At 41.4% G+C, this 16,058-nt stretch overlaps 1 protein-coding gene across 1 annotated transcript in view; it reads left to right on the forward strand.

Annotated features, from left to right (window-relative positions):
• The window catches only part of tmem30b (transmembrane protein 30B), a 34,654-nt gene extending 21,667 nt beyond the window's left edge, over nt 1–12,987 (forward strand). Inside the window, exons 5-8 of the mRNA XM_060847480.1 lie at nt 3,636–3,726; nt 5,247–5,393; nt 6,646–6,834; nt 12,320–12,987. Of these exons, the coding sequence (XP_060703463.1) occupies nt 3,636–3,726; nt 5,247–5,393; nt 6,646–6,834; nt 12,320–12,507 (615 nt within the window). The 3' untranslated portion in view covers nt 12,508–12,987. The remainder of the gene's footprint in view (nt 1–3,635; nt 3,727–5,246; nt 5,394–6,645; nt 6,835–12,319) is intronic.
• Nucleotides 12,988–16,058: the final 3,071 nt, after the last annotated feature.

The raw sequence follows: 16,058 nt of genomic DNA on the forward strand, positions 1-16,058 counted from the left end.
GACACATGACTGTCTACAAAGACCATTACCCTAAAATTGTCTGTGGGCTGATGACGTCTCATGCATATCCTCAAAGATGGAACATTTTAACCAGGCACCGACAGCACTTTTTTGTATTACTACATCTCCGATCTCAAAGTAGCAATTCACCTAGTATTCTACTATATTTTCATGTATAAAATAGTTCCTTAATTTATGCAGCCTTAAACTAGAGATTCACTTGCAATAAATTAATGACCTTCATGATTTCAAATTTTCCAAGCTGAGTTTGCTAGTATTACTTTTGTTGACAGGTTTAGAGTTGTTCATTTTCTCTCACTCTCATTCTCTCTCCCTCACAGATATTGCCTCGAAGCCTCCATCTTCCCTCCCCTTACAGGAGCCCACCTCCATCTTTTTTTCATCTATTTTTCCCTCCCGCAGCCACCTCATTCCCAAACCACAGGGTGTTCCTTTTGTCTCCCCATCACATCATCACATTAACATACATGGCAGACGGCTCCCAGCAAAAGCCATAACCCATAACAAAAGACAACTTGGGCTCCCCTTGAGATTGTGTCACTGACACCATTTACTTTTCTAATTGGTTGCTGCTCCCCCAATCGCGTGCTGGTTCTCACCCACGTTCATTATGGAGCCAATTAGCTAATATGGGAGAGAAGCAGCGTGTGATTGGAGGTACCACTTATGGGAGATTCTGTCCATTCTATTTGTGAAGGAGGGTAGCAACATTTCTCCCATTGGTCACCCCAACAATTGGATTTTCCCACAATGTTTTGATGGCTTTCTGGGGTGAACCTACCCACCAACACTGGGTATTTTGAGCACTGATCCTTAACTTGCTGTGGGAAGGATACTATTAGATTGGAGAGGATTCAGAAAAGATTTACAAGGATGTTGCCAGGACTGGAGAGTTTGAGTTAGAGGAAGAGTCTGGATAGGCTGGGACACTTTTCCCTGCTGCATTGGTGATTGAGGCGTGACTTTATAAGAGATTTATAAAATTATAAGGGGCATAAATAAGGTGAATAGCAAAAGTGTTTCCCCTTGGATAGGAGAGTTTAGAACTAGAGGGCAAAGGTCTAAGACGAGATGGGAGAAATTTAAGAAAGCTGAGGGGCAACATTTTCATACAGAGGCTGATATGTTTGTGGAATGAATTACCAGAGGAAGTGGTAAATGCAGGTACAGATATGACATTTAAGACATTTGTACAGATACATGAATAGCAGAAGTTCAGAGGAATATAGGCTATATGCAGGCAAATGGGACTAGTTTAGTTTGGGAAACCTGGTCAGCATGGACGAGTTGGACCGAAAGGTCTGTTTCTGTGCTATATGACATTATTGTCCAAAACTTTAGTCTTACTCAGAACATTATTCATTTTGACATATTACTTATAAGGTATTGAAAATTTAAGAAAATATAGCTATGTCAAATGCAGAGTTCCAGAAGTTCACCTTCATAATCTGGAAAAAGCGCAAAAGAAAGAAGAGCTTGTTTTTTATACAGAGGATGGCATGCATATGGAATAAACTGCAGGTGGAAGTTGTCGAGGTGGGTGCATTAACAACATATAAAAGGCATTTGGATAAATACATGGATAGGAAAGGATTAGAAGGATATGGGCCAAGTACAAGGAAATGGGGTTAGCGTGGACATTTTGGTCTGCATGCACTAGTTTGGGCCAAAGGGCCAGACTCTTATCTTTCTGAGAAAGATGAGGTTCTTTTTAATACATTGAGTTATGATTTCAAATATACTCCCTGAAAGGATGGAGGAAACTAATTCAATTATAACTTACAAAAGGCAATGAGGAAAGGGAGTGGGATTAATTGGATAAGTCTTTGGTTGATAACAGATGCCATCTTCCTGGCCCTCTACTCATCCCTGAAACATCTGGATAACAGGGACACCTACATTAGACTCCTACTTATTGGCTTTAGCTCCACCTTCAACACCATACTTCTAACCAAACCAGTCTCCAAACTCAGACCTAGGGCTCTGCTCCACCCTTTGCAACTGGGTCCTCGACTTCCTGACGTGGTGACCACAATCAGTAAGGATGGGCAACAACACTTCCTCCACAGTAAACTCAACACTGTTCCCTGCAAGGCTGCGTACTCGGCCCTTTACTACTTATACACTCATGACGGTGTGGCTAAATTCAGCTCAAATTCCATTGACAAATTTGCTGAAGACACTACTGTAGTGAGTCGAATCTCAAACAACAGTGTGACAGAGTATGGGAAAGAGAGCTTAGTGTCATTATGTAAAGACAACAATCACTCCCTCAATGTCCGCAAAATGAAGGAGCTGGTCAAGGAGCAGAATGGAGGACATACCCCTGTCTGAATCACTGGTGCTGAGGTAGAGGTGGTCGAGAACTTCAAGTTCCTCCACAGTAAATATCACCAATTGGTCCATCCATTACAGTCAAGAAAGCGCACCATCACCTCTACTCCCTCAGGAGGTTAAGGAAATTCGGCATGTCCACAATGACACGAACCAATTTTTAGGATGCTTTCTATGGTGCAGCTATATCTGGATGCATTGCAGCTTGGAATGGCAATTACTCTGCCCAAGACCAGCAAGAAATTAGAGTTGTGAACGCAGCCCAGTCCATCACAAAACCAGCCTTCCATCCATTGACTCCAGCTACATATCCTCCTACCTTAGGAAAGCAGCCAATGTAATCAAAGACCCCTCCTTGCCCTGTTATAATCTCTCCCCCTCTCTTCCATCAGGCAGAAGATACAAATGTTTGAAAACAGTACCAGCAGATTCAAGAACAGCTTTTTCCCAGAGTTGATCTTTAACTGCACCTTCTCTATGTGGTTGTAATACTATATTCTGCATTCTGTTATATTAACCTGATGTACTCAAGATATGATTTTCAATACTTATTATTTTATCTTGGTACGTGACAATAATAAATCAAAGCGCAAGCTTGATGGGCAGAATGGCATTCACTTTTACTAAAGCCGGTGTTTCCCATCCTATTGCCATTGTGTTTATTTCTGGATTTCTATGATGGGAGTCAATTAGTTCTCACTTGGTTTGTGATGCAGAATGATGCTAACTGTATAGGTTCAGTCTCTGTACCAGCTGAAGTCACTATTAAAGACCTTGCCTGAGATGTGGTGACCTTCAGACTAAACTCTTCACCTATTGCCTTTGTCTAATAAGAGCAGTCTATGGTTCTCTGAGACTACGATAGCTCTCACTTTTCTAGTTTCCTGACTATCAAGAACAATCTGAAGAAGGTAGTGACGGGTCGGAAGATGGTGCCTTCTAGTCTCTTCTTGTTAGTGAGTTTTGTACCATCACCCAAGGTATAACTTCTGACTCCACTCCCTTCTATGCCATTGGAATATTACCTCTGTCACTACACCCATTACATTATAGAAATACCAAGCTTTCAATTGTGTTCCTAACCCAACAGCTCAAGGAAACTAAAAGCAGAAGTCAAAAGCCCTGTGCATGCCCTTTTCAAAGAGCTCAGTATCTCACAGGTGCATTTAAAAACAAATGAAAACAAACACGTATTAATAAATCTCTCACCAGAACAATGCAAATCTGCAAAACTGACTGTCAATACTTTTTTCTTGTTCCCTGCTCAATATTTTCTGCAGGAACCTTCTGAATACTGTTTTCCATTTCGTCGGGATGGACAGAACAGGCCGATTGCTCCATGTGGAGCCATCGCCAACAGCATGTTTAATGGTCAGTTCACATATTCACTCACTGTACAATTCAATTGAAATTAAAACAATATATTGTGATTGTTGCTTTTTATGCAGTTGATATTTTCAACCCCATTGGTTTATACACGTATATCATTTAGGAGGCTGCAGATCATTTGGTGTCTACGTATTCTGTAAAGCCTTAAACAAAAACAAGCATTTAAAAATTAGAATCACAGAATTTTGTAGCACAGGCCATTCAACCAGTTGCTCCCATGAAAACAATTTTATTGCTTTTGGTTTGTAAATATCACACATTAGATCCTTTTATAAAATTATTATGGATTCTGCTTCAACCAGTAATTCTGACAAAATATTCTGATCTTCCACTCTGCCTTTGTTTTAAAAGCAAATTCTCTAAATTTCTCTTTTTTATGAATTAATATCTTGTGATAGTGGGCATGGTTAATTATGGAAGTTTGACCAGAACTTGTCAGATTGGAAAAAATAGTTAATTTATTATTTTTCACTAAGGCTGCTTTGTTAGAAGCAGCAATCTATATGACAGCGTTTCTGGGTTAGGGTGGGAGGAGGAGGTGAGATTGTGAGCACCATTTCAACAACAGACTCTCTGAGGAAGTTTTTGAGGGTCGAAAGAGGGATGGATAGCGATGGGAAGCTGTCTCAGAAGAAAATCCATGAGTCTGTGTGTTGTGATCATCAGTGATGCGTACTCAGGGTGAGGCAGTGCCCTTATGCTATTATTGCTACAGTATTAGTCCAGAGACCGCTAACATTCAAGGTACCTGAGTTCAAATCGTGCCACGGCAGATGGTGGAATTTGAACTCAGTAAAGATCTGGAATTAAGAATCTGATGACTGTGAAACTGTTGTCAGAAAAACAGTACACTAGTTTGGTTCACTAATGTCCTTGAGGGAAGGAAACTATTGCCTTTACCTGGTCTGGTGTGACTCCAGACCTACAGCAATATGGCTGACTCTTAATTGCCCTCTGGGTACTTAAGGATGGGCAATAAATACTGGCCTACCCAGCGATGTCCACATCCTGTGGCTGAATGAAGAAAAGACTAATGGAACAGAGGGAAGACAGGGCATAGAGCAGACTAGATCAGTATTCAAGCGAACCTGAAGGCAACATCATTAAAGACCAGCATCTATTCAATATATTCAACAAAACTCTTATGATATTGCTTCTCATTTAATCTAATAGGGGAGGCAATGGCCTAGTGGCATTATGGCTGAACTATTAATCCAGGTAATGGTCTGGGTACCCAGGTTTGAATCCTGCCATGGCAGATGGAACTTCAATTCAATAAAAAAAAGACCCACAGTAATGTGGTTGACTATTAACCATCCTCTGGGCAATTAGCGATGGGCAATAAATGCTGGCCTAGCCAGTGAAGCCCTCATGCTATGAATAACTTTATTAAAAAAAACACACATACTATCCCCCCTCTCCTCCCCATTATTTAAGTAACTACTGTCAACTGTTCTTTGCTAAGTGGAAAATATATTTGTCAATGTATTTCTTTCTCACAGATTCCTTTGTGCTGTATAAGGTAAACAACAGTGAGATCTCCAAGGTGCCTCTGAACAGCAAAGGAATTTCTTGGTGGACTGACTACAATGTCAAATTCAATAACCCCAAGTTAGACAACGGAACTGATCTAAAGCAGGCATTTGAAGGTGAATTAATTGCTTTCACTAAGTGTTTCTGCTGACCGACTGGTCTTGATCAAATCTAGTTCTGACCAAGCAAAGTTTTCGGACATTCCAAGGGGCCACCACAATTTGGACTTTCCCCGTGGGTCCCTGACCCTCCCATTTAGCTGAAAGGGAGTCAGAAGATGAGCAAAGCTGTCCCTCACGATTTCCCCAACACCCCTCTACCCCCTTACAAATTGTCCAATCAATGAGCAAAGGGTAGGCTAACCTTAAAATTATTAAAGATGGAGGGCTCAGAGGAGGCCTGGGTACTGAACAGCAGGATACAGCAAAGTGAGGATCATGTACCTTCAAAATGGAGGTGCCCTTTCCAACATTTTCATGTTTTTAAAATAATAACTGGCCGTAGTAGCCAGACTGCCATTGTGGAAGTGGACAACTCCTCCATAGGATGGCCTGATGCAAAGGAACTGGACCCCAACCAGGCAGGGAGGGTCCCTGGGTCTGGTTAGAGCACTGACTCCCTGGTCTGCCACCAGGAGGCTGGCCCAGGTGGAGAACCTGACACCCAACAGAACACCACCAGGGGCTGGGGGTGCACGGAGCCACTTGGCCTCAATAGAAAGGTCTTACTGGGCCTTCACATTGTTCACTTGGCTGCCTGCCAGTAATAGGAAAGCAGTCCCATCATCGCCTCAAATCTGGGATTGGGTTGGAATGGGAAGGACTTTTGAGATCCCAATCTTCCTAAATTACACAAACTTAAACAAAGAAAGGGAGGGTGATCAAGCTGCCCAATTGAAAAGGTATTTATAGTTTGACTATTATTTTCCATGTATAATCTAGGCAAAAGCTTGTCTGTGTAGGTCAGGGAAGTGTCAATACCTCAGTTGCCAATTGATTGTTCCCCCTGAATGGTACCACAGTCCCCACGTAGCCAACTGGCCTGTTGTTTCCTCCATTACAAAGTTGACGACAGTTCACCTGCTGTAGCACAATTTGGGATGTCAGGTGGCCCTCTGAAGTTCTATATATCTTTCCAACATGGCACTTAACCTCTGTTTTTTGCACTCTAATGAAAATTCTATTTGATTAAAGTCCTGGTTGTAACAGTTACATCACTGCATTGTCAGTGATCGTGCTAAATTGGTCAGATGAGGAAATCACTTAATTGCTAAGGACCAATGTTGGGTAATATTTATTTCATCTGTCTTTTTAAATAAGGGACTTTCTTTCTCCTTTTCCTCATTGAGCCCAATTCACTTCATTACAGGAACTGTAAAACCTAACAACTGGCCCAGGCCGGCCTATGAGCTGGACACAAACCCAGAAAACAATGGCTTCATCAATGAAGACTTTATTGTTTGGATGAGGACAGCAGCCTTACCAACATTTCGCAAACTCTATCGTCGTATTGATGGTGGGCTGCAGCCAGGAAAGTATTTGGTGGAGATAAGTTACAGTATCCTTGCATTTTTTTCATGAGGCAATATGGAGAGAGCATGACCAAAAGAAAATAAGCAAATGAACTGGGTCATATTCAAGTCGAGTTGTTTAGTTCTGTGGTTGCACTGCACCACATGCATTGGGGTTCTGCTTTCACTACCATTGTGGCTGTCTGCTCATATCACTCAAGTGAGGGAGCAACCATTTGACTGTGTGAAATTGAATTGGAAAAAGTTGTAATAGTCAAATTTTCCCCAGCTGCTGACATTGTCAGCACTATACATTTTTCCTGACTTTTTAAACTACTTCTAATGTTTTTAAAGTCCATCCTGAGGAAAATAGTACTCCGTTTCGGTTGATTGGGTTGGTGCTTTTTGATTTTGTTTTCCTTTAAACTGGAAATGCATCATTTTCCACACCAGATACACCTCCTATTAAACTTTTCACACTCTCTAATGGTACCTGGAGACAAATTACTTCAATGTTTTCAGGCCCGGGGGACTTCAGAACCACTGATCAGAACTATGATCATTCCCTTGCAAATGCAGTTAGTAATTAAAGAGAGAATTTATTTATTCCGAGAGCGGTGAGGATCCAGCATTAATTGGGTTGAATGGTATCAATGTCTTTAAGACTGTAGTTTCCAACTGAGAAACTAAAGAATACAAAGTTTATTTTCAGTGGATAAATCTTACATTAATCTAAAAATCAACTTTTCTTTTATTCACTTCTGGGGATGTTGGCATTATTGCATGGGCCAGCATATTTGCCCACCCCTAGTTGGTCTTGAAGATGGTAGTGACTGGCCACCTTGAATTGCTGCAATCCATTTGCTGTAGGTATACTCTCAATGCTGTTGGGGAGGGAGTTGTAAGATTTTGACCCAGTGATACTGAAGGAACAGTGTTATATTTCCAAGTCAACTGCTGCCCTTGTCCTTCGTGATGGTAGTGACTGAGAGATTGCAAATCTTGGTGAATTTCTGCAGTGGATTTTGAAGCTTGTACACACTGTTGCTACCGAGTGGCAGTGGAGAGAGTTAATGTTTGTGGGTTTGGCGCAAATCAAGCAGACTGCTCTGTTCTGGTTGGTGTCAGGCTTCTTAAGTGGTGTTGGAACTGCAGTCATGGAACTAGCTGAGCTGCTAATGCAGAGATTCCACATGGATGTGATGGGCTAATAATCTCCTTTTGTTTATAATACTGGAATATATGGGCTTCAAGCATTGATTCCTAGTATATTTCTTATTTGTTTGTTTGCACTGTCAGTGTAAAACCTGCAATGCAAGTCCATCTAGACCAAACTGAAACACAATACAACAAGCTGGCAAAGCCTGTTATAGACACATTTTCTCTCCAGCCATGTGGCTTCCAGAAGAGGTCATGCAGTAACGTGACGACCAACATACAAGTGGTTTTGGAAATAGCACTCAGTGAGATCGACTGTCCGAAACTCTGCCATCAGCCAGTATTCACAATCTGAGTTGGACACCATGGCTTTAAGAGGAATCTCATTATGCATATAAGGGTATTGAAAGATATACTTTTGATGAGGAATGTTGGGAGGAGGCTAATGTAGAGCATATATCCCAGTATTGATTAGTTGGGCCGAATGGCTGCTGCAAGTTCTATGTAATTATTCAGCTGTCTAATTCTAAAAAGGATTCTCCTTGGTTTTAAAATCTTTTGCTCATTCTAACATTTTCCTTCCAAACTCCAAAATGAAGCAATCCCTGTGGAATCCAGGGCGGCATGGTGGCTAAGTGGTTAACACTGTTGCCTCACACTGCCAGGGACCGGGATTTGATTCCAGCCTTGGTGACTGTGTGGAGTTTGCACATTCTCCCAGTGTTTACGTGGGTTTCCTCCGGGTGCTCCGGTTTCCTCCCACAATCCAAAAATGTGCAGGTTAGGTGAATTGGCCGTGGTAAATTGCCCGTAGTATGGGTTACTCTTCAGAGGATCGGTGTGGACATGTTGGGCCAAAGGGCCTATTTCGACACTGTAGGGATTCTAATTCTAATTCACTCTTGTAGGAAAGAACAGCTAGTGCTGCAGCCCTCTCTTCCCTGTATATTCCTCAATCCCTTCTTTGTCTCTTGTCCTTAACCTATTAAAATCAAATTCCAACTCCTATTCAACGCAATCTCTTCCAGTATTTCAATATATCTCTGTTCTGAAGAAGAGGCATACTGGATTTGAAATGTTATCTCTGTCTCTCTCTGTCTGTCTCTCTCTATGGATGTTGCCAGATCTGCTGAGTTTTTCCAGCTCTTGTTATTTATTTCAGATTTCCAGCATCTTTTATTTCAGTAAGTTTCCCATAATCTGTCGACTCTAGAGACTAGGCTCTGCAGCAGCTGACATTTTACTTTCTGTTCTGTCCTCTGGTTCCAAGTTTTGATCTGTGGACGTTATTCAGTGAGGAATAAAAAGCCAGAAACACACACTTTAGATTTGAAAGTACCACAGGGCAGTGCAAGTTTCTCACGCTGAACCAGTGAACTGATGGAAAGCATTTTCAACAAGAGACTGAAGGGAATGGTGTGTGTTGCAAGACTACAAATGCACTGGTAAGGATAGAGCAGCATTGTGAAGATGTGGGATTAGGGTCTCATGCCTTCCTGCTTTACAATGCTGAGGAGAAATGTATTTTTCTGAAATAACCATTTATGGTTTGTCATTTTCCCCAAGAGAGCGCTGGTAGTTGGCTGAGGAAGTTGCATCATCTAGGGTATGTATTGATCAGCCAGACAGCCTTTCAGTTCTCTTACTTTATTGTACCAGATTTCCACCCAAGTTGTAGGAGCCAATTTCCTTGGGAAGCAGCGGTTGAGATCACCAAAATCCTGGGATTCCAATCCATTGTGACAAACTAAAACTGATTTTAATTTGTGGAATTGTACCACGAAATGTAACTAATTGAAACTGTTGACTTTTTTTATTGTGTATTTTTTTTAAAAAAGTTTTGAAACAATGGGAATCTATTATCTCTGTATAATCCATCTTTATAGATAGTTTCCTAATCAATGAGTACAGACGTTATTCCACACTTCTAGAGCAGCCAGGACTTGAACCTGAGTCTCATGGGAGAAAGTGAGGTCTGCAGATGCTGGAGATCAGAGTCGAGAGTGTGGTGCTGGAAAAGCACAGCTGGTCAGGCAGCATGTGAGGAGCAGGAGAGTCGATGTTTTGGGCTGGAGCCCTTCATCAGGAGTGAGAAGGGCTCCGGCCTGAAACATCGATTTTCTTGTTCCTCGGGTGCTGCCTGACCTGCTGTGCTTTTCCAGCAACACACTCTTGACCCTGGGTCTCTTGGCTCAAAGGTTATCATTGCACCATGAGAGCCTCTAAGCTAGCTTACTTGTGACTCCAGTCTGATGTGACATGATTGACTGACTCTTAATTCATACTCTTGAAAGAAACTTAGCCATTTGGGAAACTGGAGATGGATAACAGATGCAGACCTGCCAGCATTTTGAGCACCAATATATTAAATCAGTTGACTACGATAGGCTTGCTTCTGTCTTCTGAGTTCCCCTCAGAGCCCCCATACCATTCTAACATGGACTTGACTTATTCTTTCATCATTTTGTGGGTCAAATTCCTGGCACCACCCATTGAACGGCAGTGTTGTATCACCCCTTTACAGATTATAGTCTGTAAGTCACCCCTTCTTCAATCACTATCATATAAAGGGCATTTGGGGAGGGACCAGTGATACTCATTTCCCATTGACAGTGTTGTAAAGGATGGTTCCTTTAAGAATACACTAAGACAAACTTCAGAGATTTTAGAGTGTAGTTGATGCTCATTGGAGCATGTATTAAAGTCTTTCTTTTTGTGCATTCTCTCCCCTTCTAACACCATTTTGATTTAACCCATCCCTCTTTTCCCACTCTCCTTTTTGTTATTGCTGCAGCGTCTCTGGTGGGCAGTGCTTGTTAATGTTACTCAGTTGTTTAATTGGGTGATTTGGTGGTGGGTTTGGGAAAAAAAAAGGCTAGTTTGACAAAGTAAGCATAGTTGGTTAGGAAGGAGATACCAGACTAGGATCAGTGCTGGGTCCTCTACTTTTTGTCATTCATATAAATGATTTGGATGTGAGCGTAACAGGTATAGTTAGTAAGTTTGCAGATGACACCAAAACTGGAGGTGTAGTGGACAGTGAAGAAGGTTACCTCTGATTACAACAGAATGATTAGATTCCCTACAGTGTGGAAACAGGCCCTTCGGCCCAAAAAGTCCACACCAACCCTCTGAAGAGCAACCCACCCCCCCTACATTGACTGCTGATTAATCCACATAACACTATGGGCAATTTAATATGGCACATTCACCTAACCTGCACATTTTTGGACTGTGGGAGTAAACCCATGCAGACCAGAATGTGCAAACTCCAGACAGACAGTTGCCCAAGGCAGGAATTGAACCCAGGTCTCTGGTGCTATGAGGCAGCAGTGCTAACCATTGAGCCACCGTGCCACCTTACCTAGATCAGATGGGTCAGTGGGCTGAGAAGTGGCAAATGGAGTTTAATTCTGATAAATGCGAGGTGCTGCATTTTGGGAAAGCTAATCTTAGCAGGACGTATACACTTCATGGTAAAGTCCTAGGGAGTGTTGGTGAACAAAGAGACCTTGGAGTGCAGGTTCATAGCTCTTTGAAAGTGGAGTTGCAGGAAGATAGGATAGTGAAGGCAGCATTTGGTATGCTTTCCTTTATTGGTCAGAGTATTAAGAACAGGAGTTGGGAGGTCATATTGCAGCTGTACAGGACATTGGTTAGGCCACTGTTGGAATAATGTGTGCAATTCTGGTCTCCTTCCTATTGGAAAGATGTTGTGAAATTTGAAAGGGTTCAGAAAAGATTTACAAGGATGTTGCCAGGTTTGAGGATTTGAGCTTTAGGGAGAAGCTGAACAGGCTGGGGGTATTTTCCCTGGAGCATCGGAGGCTGAGGGGTGACCTTTATAGAGGTTGTCAAAATTATGATGGGCATGGATAGGATAAATAGACAAAGTCCTTTCCCTGGGGTTGGGGAGTCCAGAACTAGAGGGCATAGGTTTAGGGTGAGAGGGGAAAGATATATAAAAGAGACCTAAGGGTTTTCACACAACTTTTTCACACAGTGTTGAACATGTATGGAATGAGCTGCCAGAGGAGGTGGTACAGGCTAGTACAATTGCAACATTTAAAAGGCATGTGGATAGGTATATGAATAAGAAGGGTTTGGAGGGATACAGGCTGGGTGCTGGCAGGTGGGACTAGATTGGGTTGGGATATCTGGTCGGCATGGACGGGTTGGACCGAAGGGTCTTTTTCCATGCTGTACATCTCTATGACTCTAGAGGTGTATGGAACAATGAAACCGACAATGTATCCGACTGTTTGAATGGATGACCAACATGAATGATGATGAATGAATACATTTTTAATAGTAATGCCTCACTCTTAACTGCTAGAAGCCATTTATTCTATTACTCCTTAACTCTACATTCAGATTATCCAGTTTTAAGTTTCAACGGACAGAAACGAGTGACTTTCAGCACCATATCCTGGATGGGTGGTAGGAACCCATTCCTGGGGATCGCCTATCTTGTGTGTGGCAGTGTGTCTATTGTCACAGGAATAATAATGTTCATAGTCTACATTAAATATCAAGGACAGAACATTCGCAAAGTGGAATAATCACAAAATGCAATACCTCTGAAACTTACTGGGAATTGTTTCAGAAGCTGTGGGTGTTTACTATAAATTAACTTGACACTTATTATATTAATCTTGAGTAAAGTACAGAAATTTAGCTTTTTGATTTTTTTACATATTGTATTGTGCTTTCTCTCTATAGCACAGATGATTTATACACTTTTTTCTTTCAACTTGTTTTAATTTTACAGATTTATTTCCACCGTGAAAAATTACAATGTTGAAAGTGGGGATGATTTAGTGTTGAGTTAATAAATTTTTTTTTAAAACTTGTGGTCACTTGGGTACCAATGGTTCCAGCCGTGAGATTTATTGTGTGAAACTACTCAACATATTCAATCAAGTTGATATGTTTTATTGAGTTATTACATAAAACTCCATTTTATAGTTTTTCTAATCTCAATAGATCAATTCAATAGATTTTTTAAAAAATAGCTTATCATATAATTGTCAATTTAATGTATTATAAAATTGCTTTGTAAGCACTAACACTATTTTTTGGTCCCTTTTTATCAGATTTGCTGATTCGCTTTCTGAAAATAAAGAGCACCATCAAATTTACAGACACCAAAAATCGCTGACTTGCCTGGTTAGCATTTTATGTTGGCAGTTCCTGCAATAACATTAAAACTTGATGTCTTTTCACCAAATTAGAATCCAATACATTGGGAATATATTCATCTGGTCCAGTTTCAATACCACAGCTTTTCTGATAAATTGATCTCCGATTTACAGCTCATTCTGGCAACTATTTTTTTGCCAATTTTATTTTCTTGCCATCCTTAAGATAATTTCCAAGCCTTTACTGGTCTTGAAGCCCAGAGAGATGTTGCCGTATGAGGATAGAAAATGCTGGAAATACTTAGCAGGTCAGGCAGCTTCTGCCGAGGGTAACTGTAAAATTTCAGGCTTGCATCCTGTTGTTTAGAACTGAGTAAATTAATGATTTTGAACAAGTTTTTTTTTAAGAAAAGGGTTTTGAGGAAGGGTCACTCAACCCAAAAAGTTACCTCTGATTACTCTCCACAGATGCTGCCAGACCTGCTCAGCTGTTTCAGTATTTTCTGATGTTGTTTTGAAGAAGTACTGAGTGGGTAGGAGGACAGGGCCATAGGTGAAGAAGGAAAGGAAAATGGCCGCTAGGTGACGTGTGAATGGCTGACTGGACAGTTGCTGTCTGAGTGCCATGTAAAAGAAAAAGAAACGAAAGGAGAAAAACAAACCAGCAAGAAAGATCACAAAATAAAACAGAGGCTGATTGTTGGGGTCTGACCTGTTGAATCCAGCGTGAACATTCCTGAGCTGAAAGATGAGCTGGTGTTCCTCACGCTTGCATTTTGAGATTCTCTGGAATAGGCCAAGGACAGAGAGGTCAGAGACAGACTGTGGCACCGGATTCAAACAAATTGAAGCGCTGTACTTACTGACTGAACTGAGGTATTCCACAAAGCAGTCACCTAATCTTCATTTGGCCTCCCCATTCTAGAGGAGAATGCATCCTGAGCAACAATAAATTCAATTGAAAGAAGTACAATAAATCACTTGGATGGTCTATTTATTGTAATTATAGATGATTAGTATATCACTTTAGCTCATATAGGCCTCTTGTGGCACAGTGGTAGTATCCCTGCCTCTAAGCCAGGAGAGGCCCAAGTTCAAATCCCACCTGGTCCAGAAGTGTGCCTAATGGCTCTAAACAGGTTGACTAGAAACTAGTCTTGCACCCCTATAAAGCGACATGCTTCAGAGATTATGGTGGTAGTGTCCCTTCCTCTGGACCAGAATGTATGCTTTCAAAGGCCCACTTCAGGATGTGAAGGCCTCAGAGGTAGATTGTAACATGTCCAATTGGATTGATACTCTTTTTAAAAAAGCAAGGAGAAAAAGATGAGACATCCTGATGTCAAGACGACTGAAGTATGCAATGGATTCTGGTCTGACGTGGCCATCCTTCAGGCAGCCCCCAGAACCTCCTTTGGAAACTGTACCTCATAATTTGATCCATATCATCAAAATCCCCTCTTCACCGCACCCCCTGCCCCACTTCCCTTTAATGCAGGGGGGGGGGGGGTGTCCTTGTAAAGGCTGCTGCTCAGTATGCTGCATTTCAGCACCTTCATCAACTATCTGGACACGCTGCAGTGATCCATCCTGCTGCATGGAAGTTGCAGGGAGTGCCCAGTAGGAGGCTCTCTATTCAGGAATCTTCTCCTTTACCATCACTGATCTGGTGTGGTAAATGTTGCATGCTGCAGACCTGTGTAGTTCACCAACTCCCCAAGCCTGCATTTTCTGCAGCTGTGAGGGCTCATGTTCCATGTGTTTGTGGCTGCAGCCTCTTTTCTTTTCCATTATTTGAAACGATTGCTGCTTAATATTTAGTTGCCCCACTGTGGATAAATTACCACAGGCTACCTTTAATTCAGCAACATCATAAGAAATATCACCGACAGTCAAGTACTGCAACAGTGACTTAAAGTTTATTGTATGTAGCAACCAAAATAAGACCTCTCAAGTATAAGCAAGTTAGGCCTCATAACCCAACCTGGCTATTACCTGATTAATGCTGAAATTTAGATATGATTCCAACCAAAAGTATCTGTCTCCATGTCCCAGGGTCGATCCTCGCACAGTGTTGCTCTTCAAAATTCTGCTCCTGAGGAATTCTAAAGTCGAATTCTTATACAGTTTTCTTTCTTGCAAGCTTGTGGTGTGATATTATTGATGATCTTTTAGATTCAGTCATCCACAATATTGCAAGTCTGCAGTGTGCCTTCTTATCAGAAGTAGCTTCCTTGTTCCTTGTTCCATTTGGCATTGACTGTCTGAAGACTCAGCATTCCTCTTTAAATTCTACTACAGGGCACAATTTTGTCCTTGTGGCATAGAGTAGCCAGTTACCAAGCAGTTGTTAAGACATGTCCTTACCCCAGCCACTACACTGCAGGCTTTGTTATCACATAGTCTGCTATTACACACAACCCATTGTAAGCCACTGACAGCCCACATTACCAGCTATTCACCCACCTAGCCAGATCTTTATCCACTCCTTTGTCTGTCCAAATGCTCTCTCTCTTTGGGCTCTATCCCCACCGATGTTTGCTCCTTAACTCCTCCCTAAATTCTGCTTTTTAAAAAAACATTTCCTAACCAGCATCTGAGGAAGGGTGATTGGATCTGAGATGTTAGCTCTGGTTTCTCTCCACAGATGTTGACAGACCTGCTGAGCTTTTACAGCAATTTCTGTTTTTGTTTCTGATTTCCAGCATCTGCAGTTCTTTCAGTTTTTTTTAAATTTAAATCTTATAAATTTCTGTTGAGAATTTGATTGGAGTTATTGTCCCTTCAAGTGGCTATCAATTGTTAATTTTGTTTCATTTTAGTTTCTTTATTAAAGATATAAAAAAAACTTGGCCCTTTTAAGTACCAGTTCCTGGTTTAATTAGTTAATTTGGTTTTTAAGTTCATTCTTTTTCCTAGAAGTATAAAGAGACATGGAAACTGTGACATGGTTGGGATTGGAGCTATACATT

The sequence above is a fragment of the Hemiscyllium ocellatum genome, chromosome 30 (assembly GCF_020745735.1).
Source record: "Hemiscyllium ocellatum isolate sHemOce1 chromosome 30, sHemOce1.pat.X.cur, whole genome shotgun sequence".
Lineage (NCBI taxonomy): Eukaryota > Metazoa > Chordata > Chondrichthyes > Orectolobiformes > Hemiscylliidae > Hemiscyllium > Hemiscyllium ocellatum.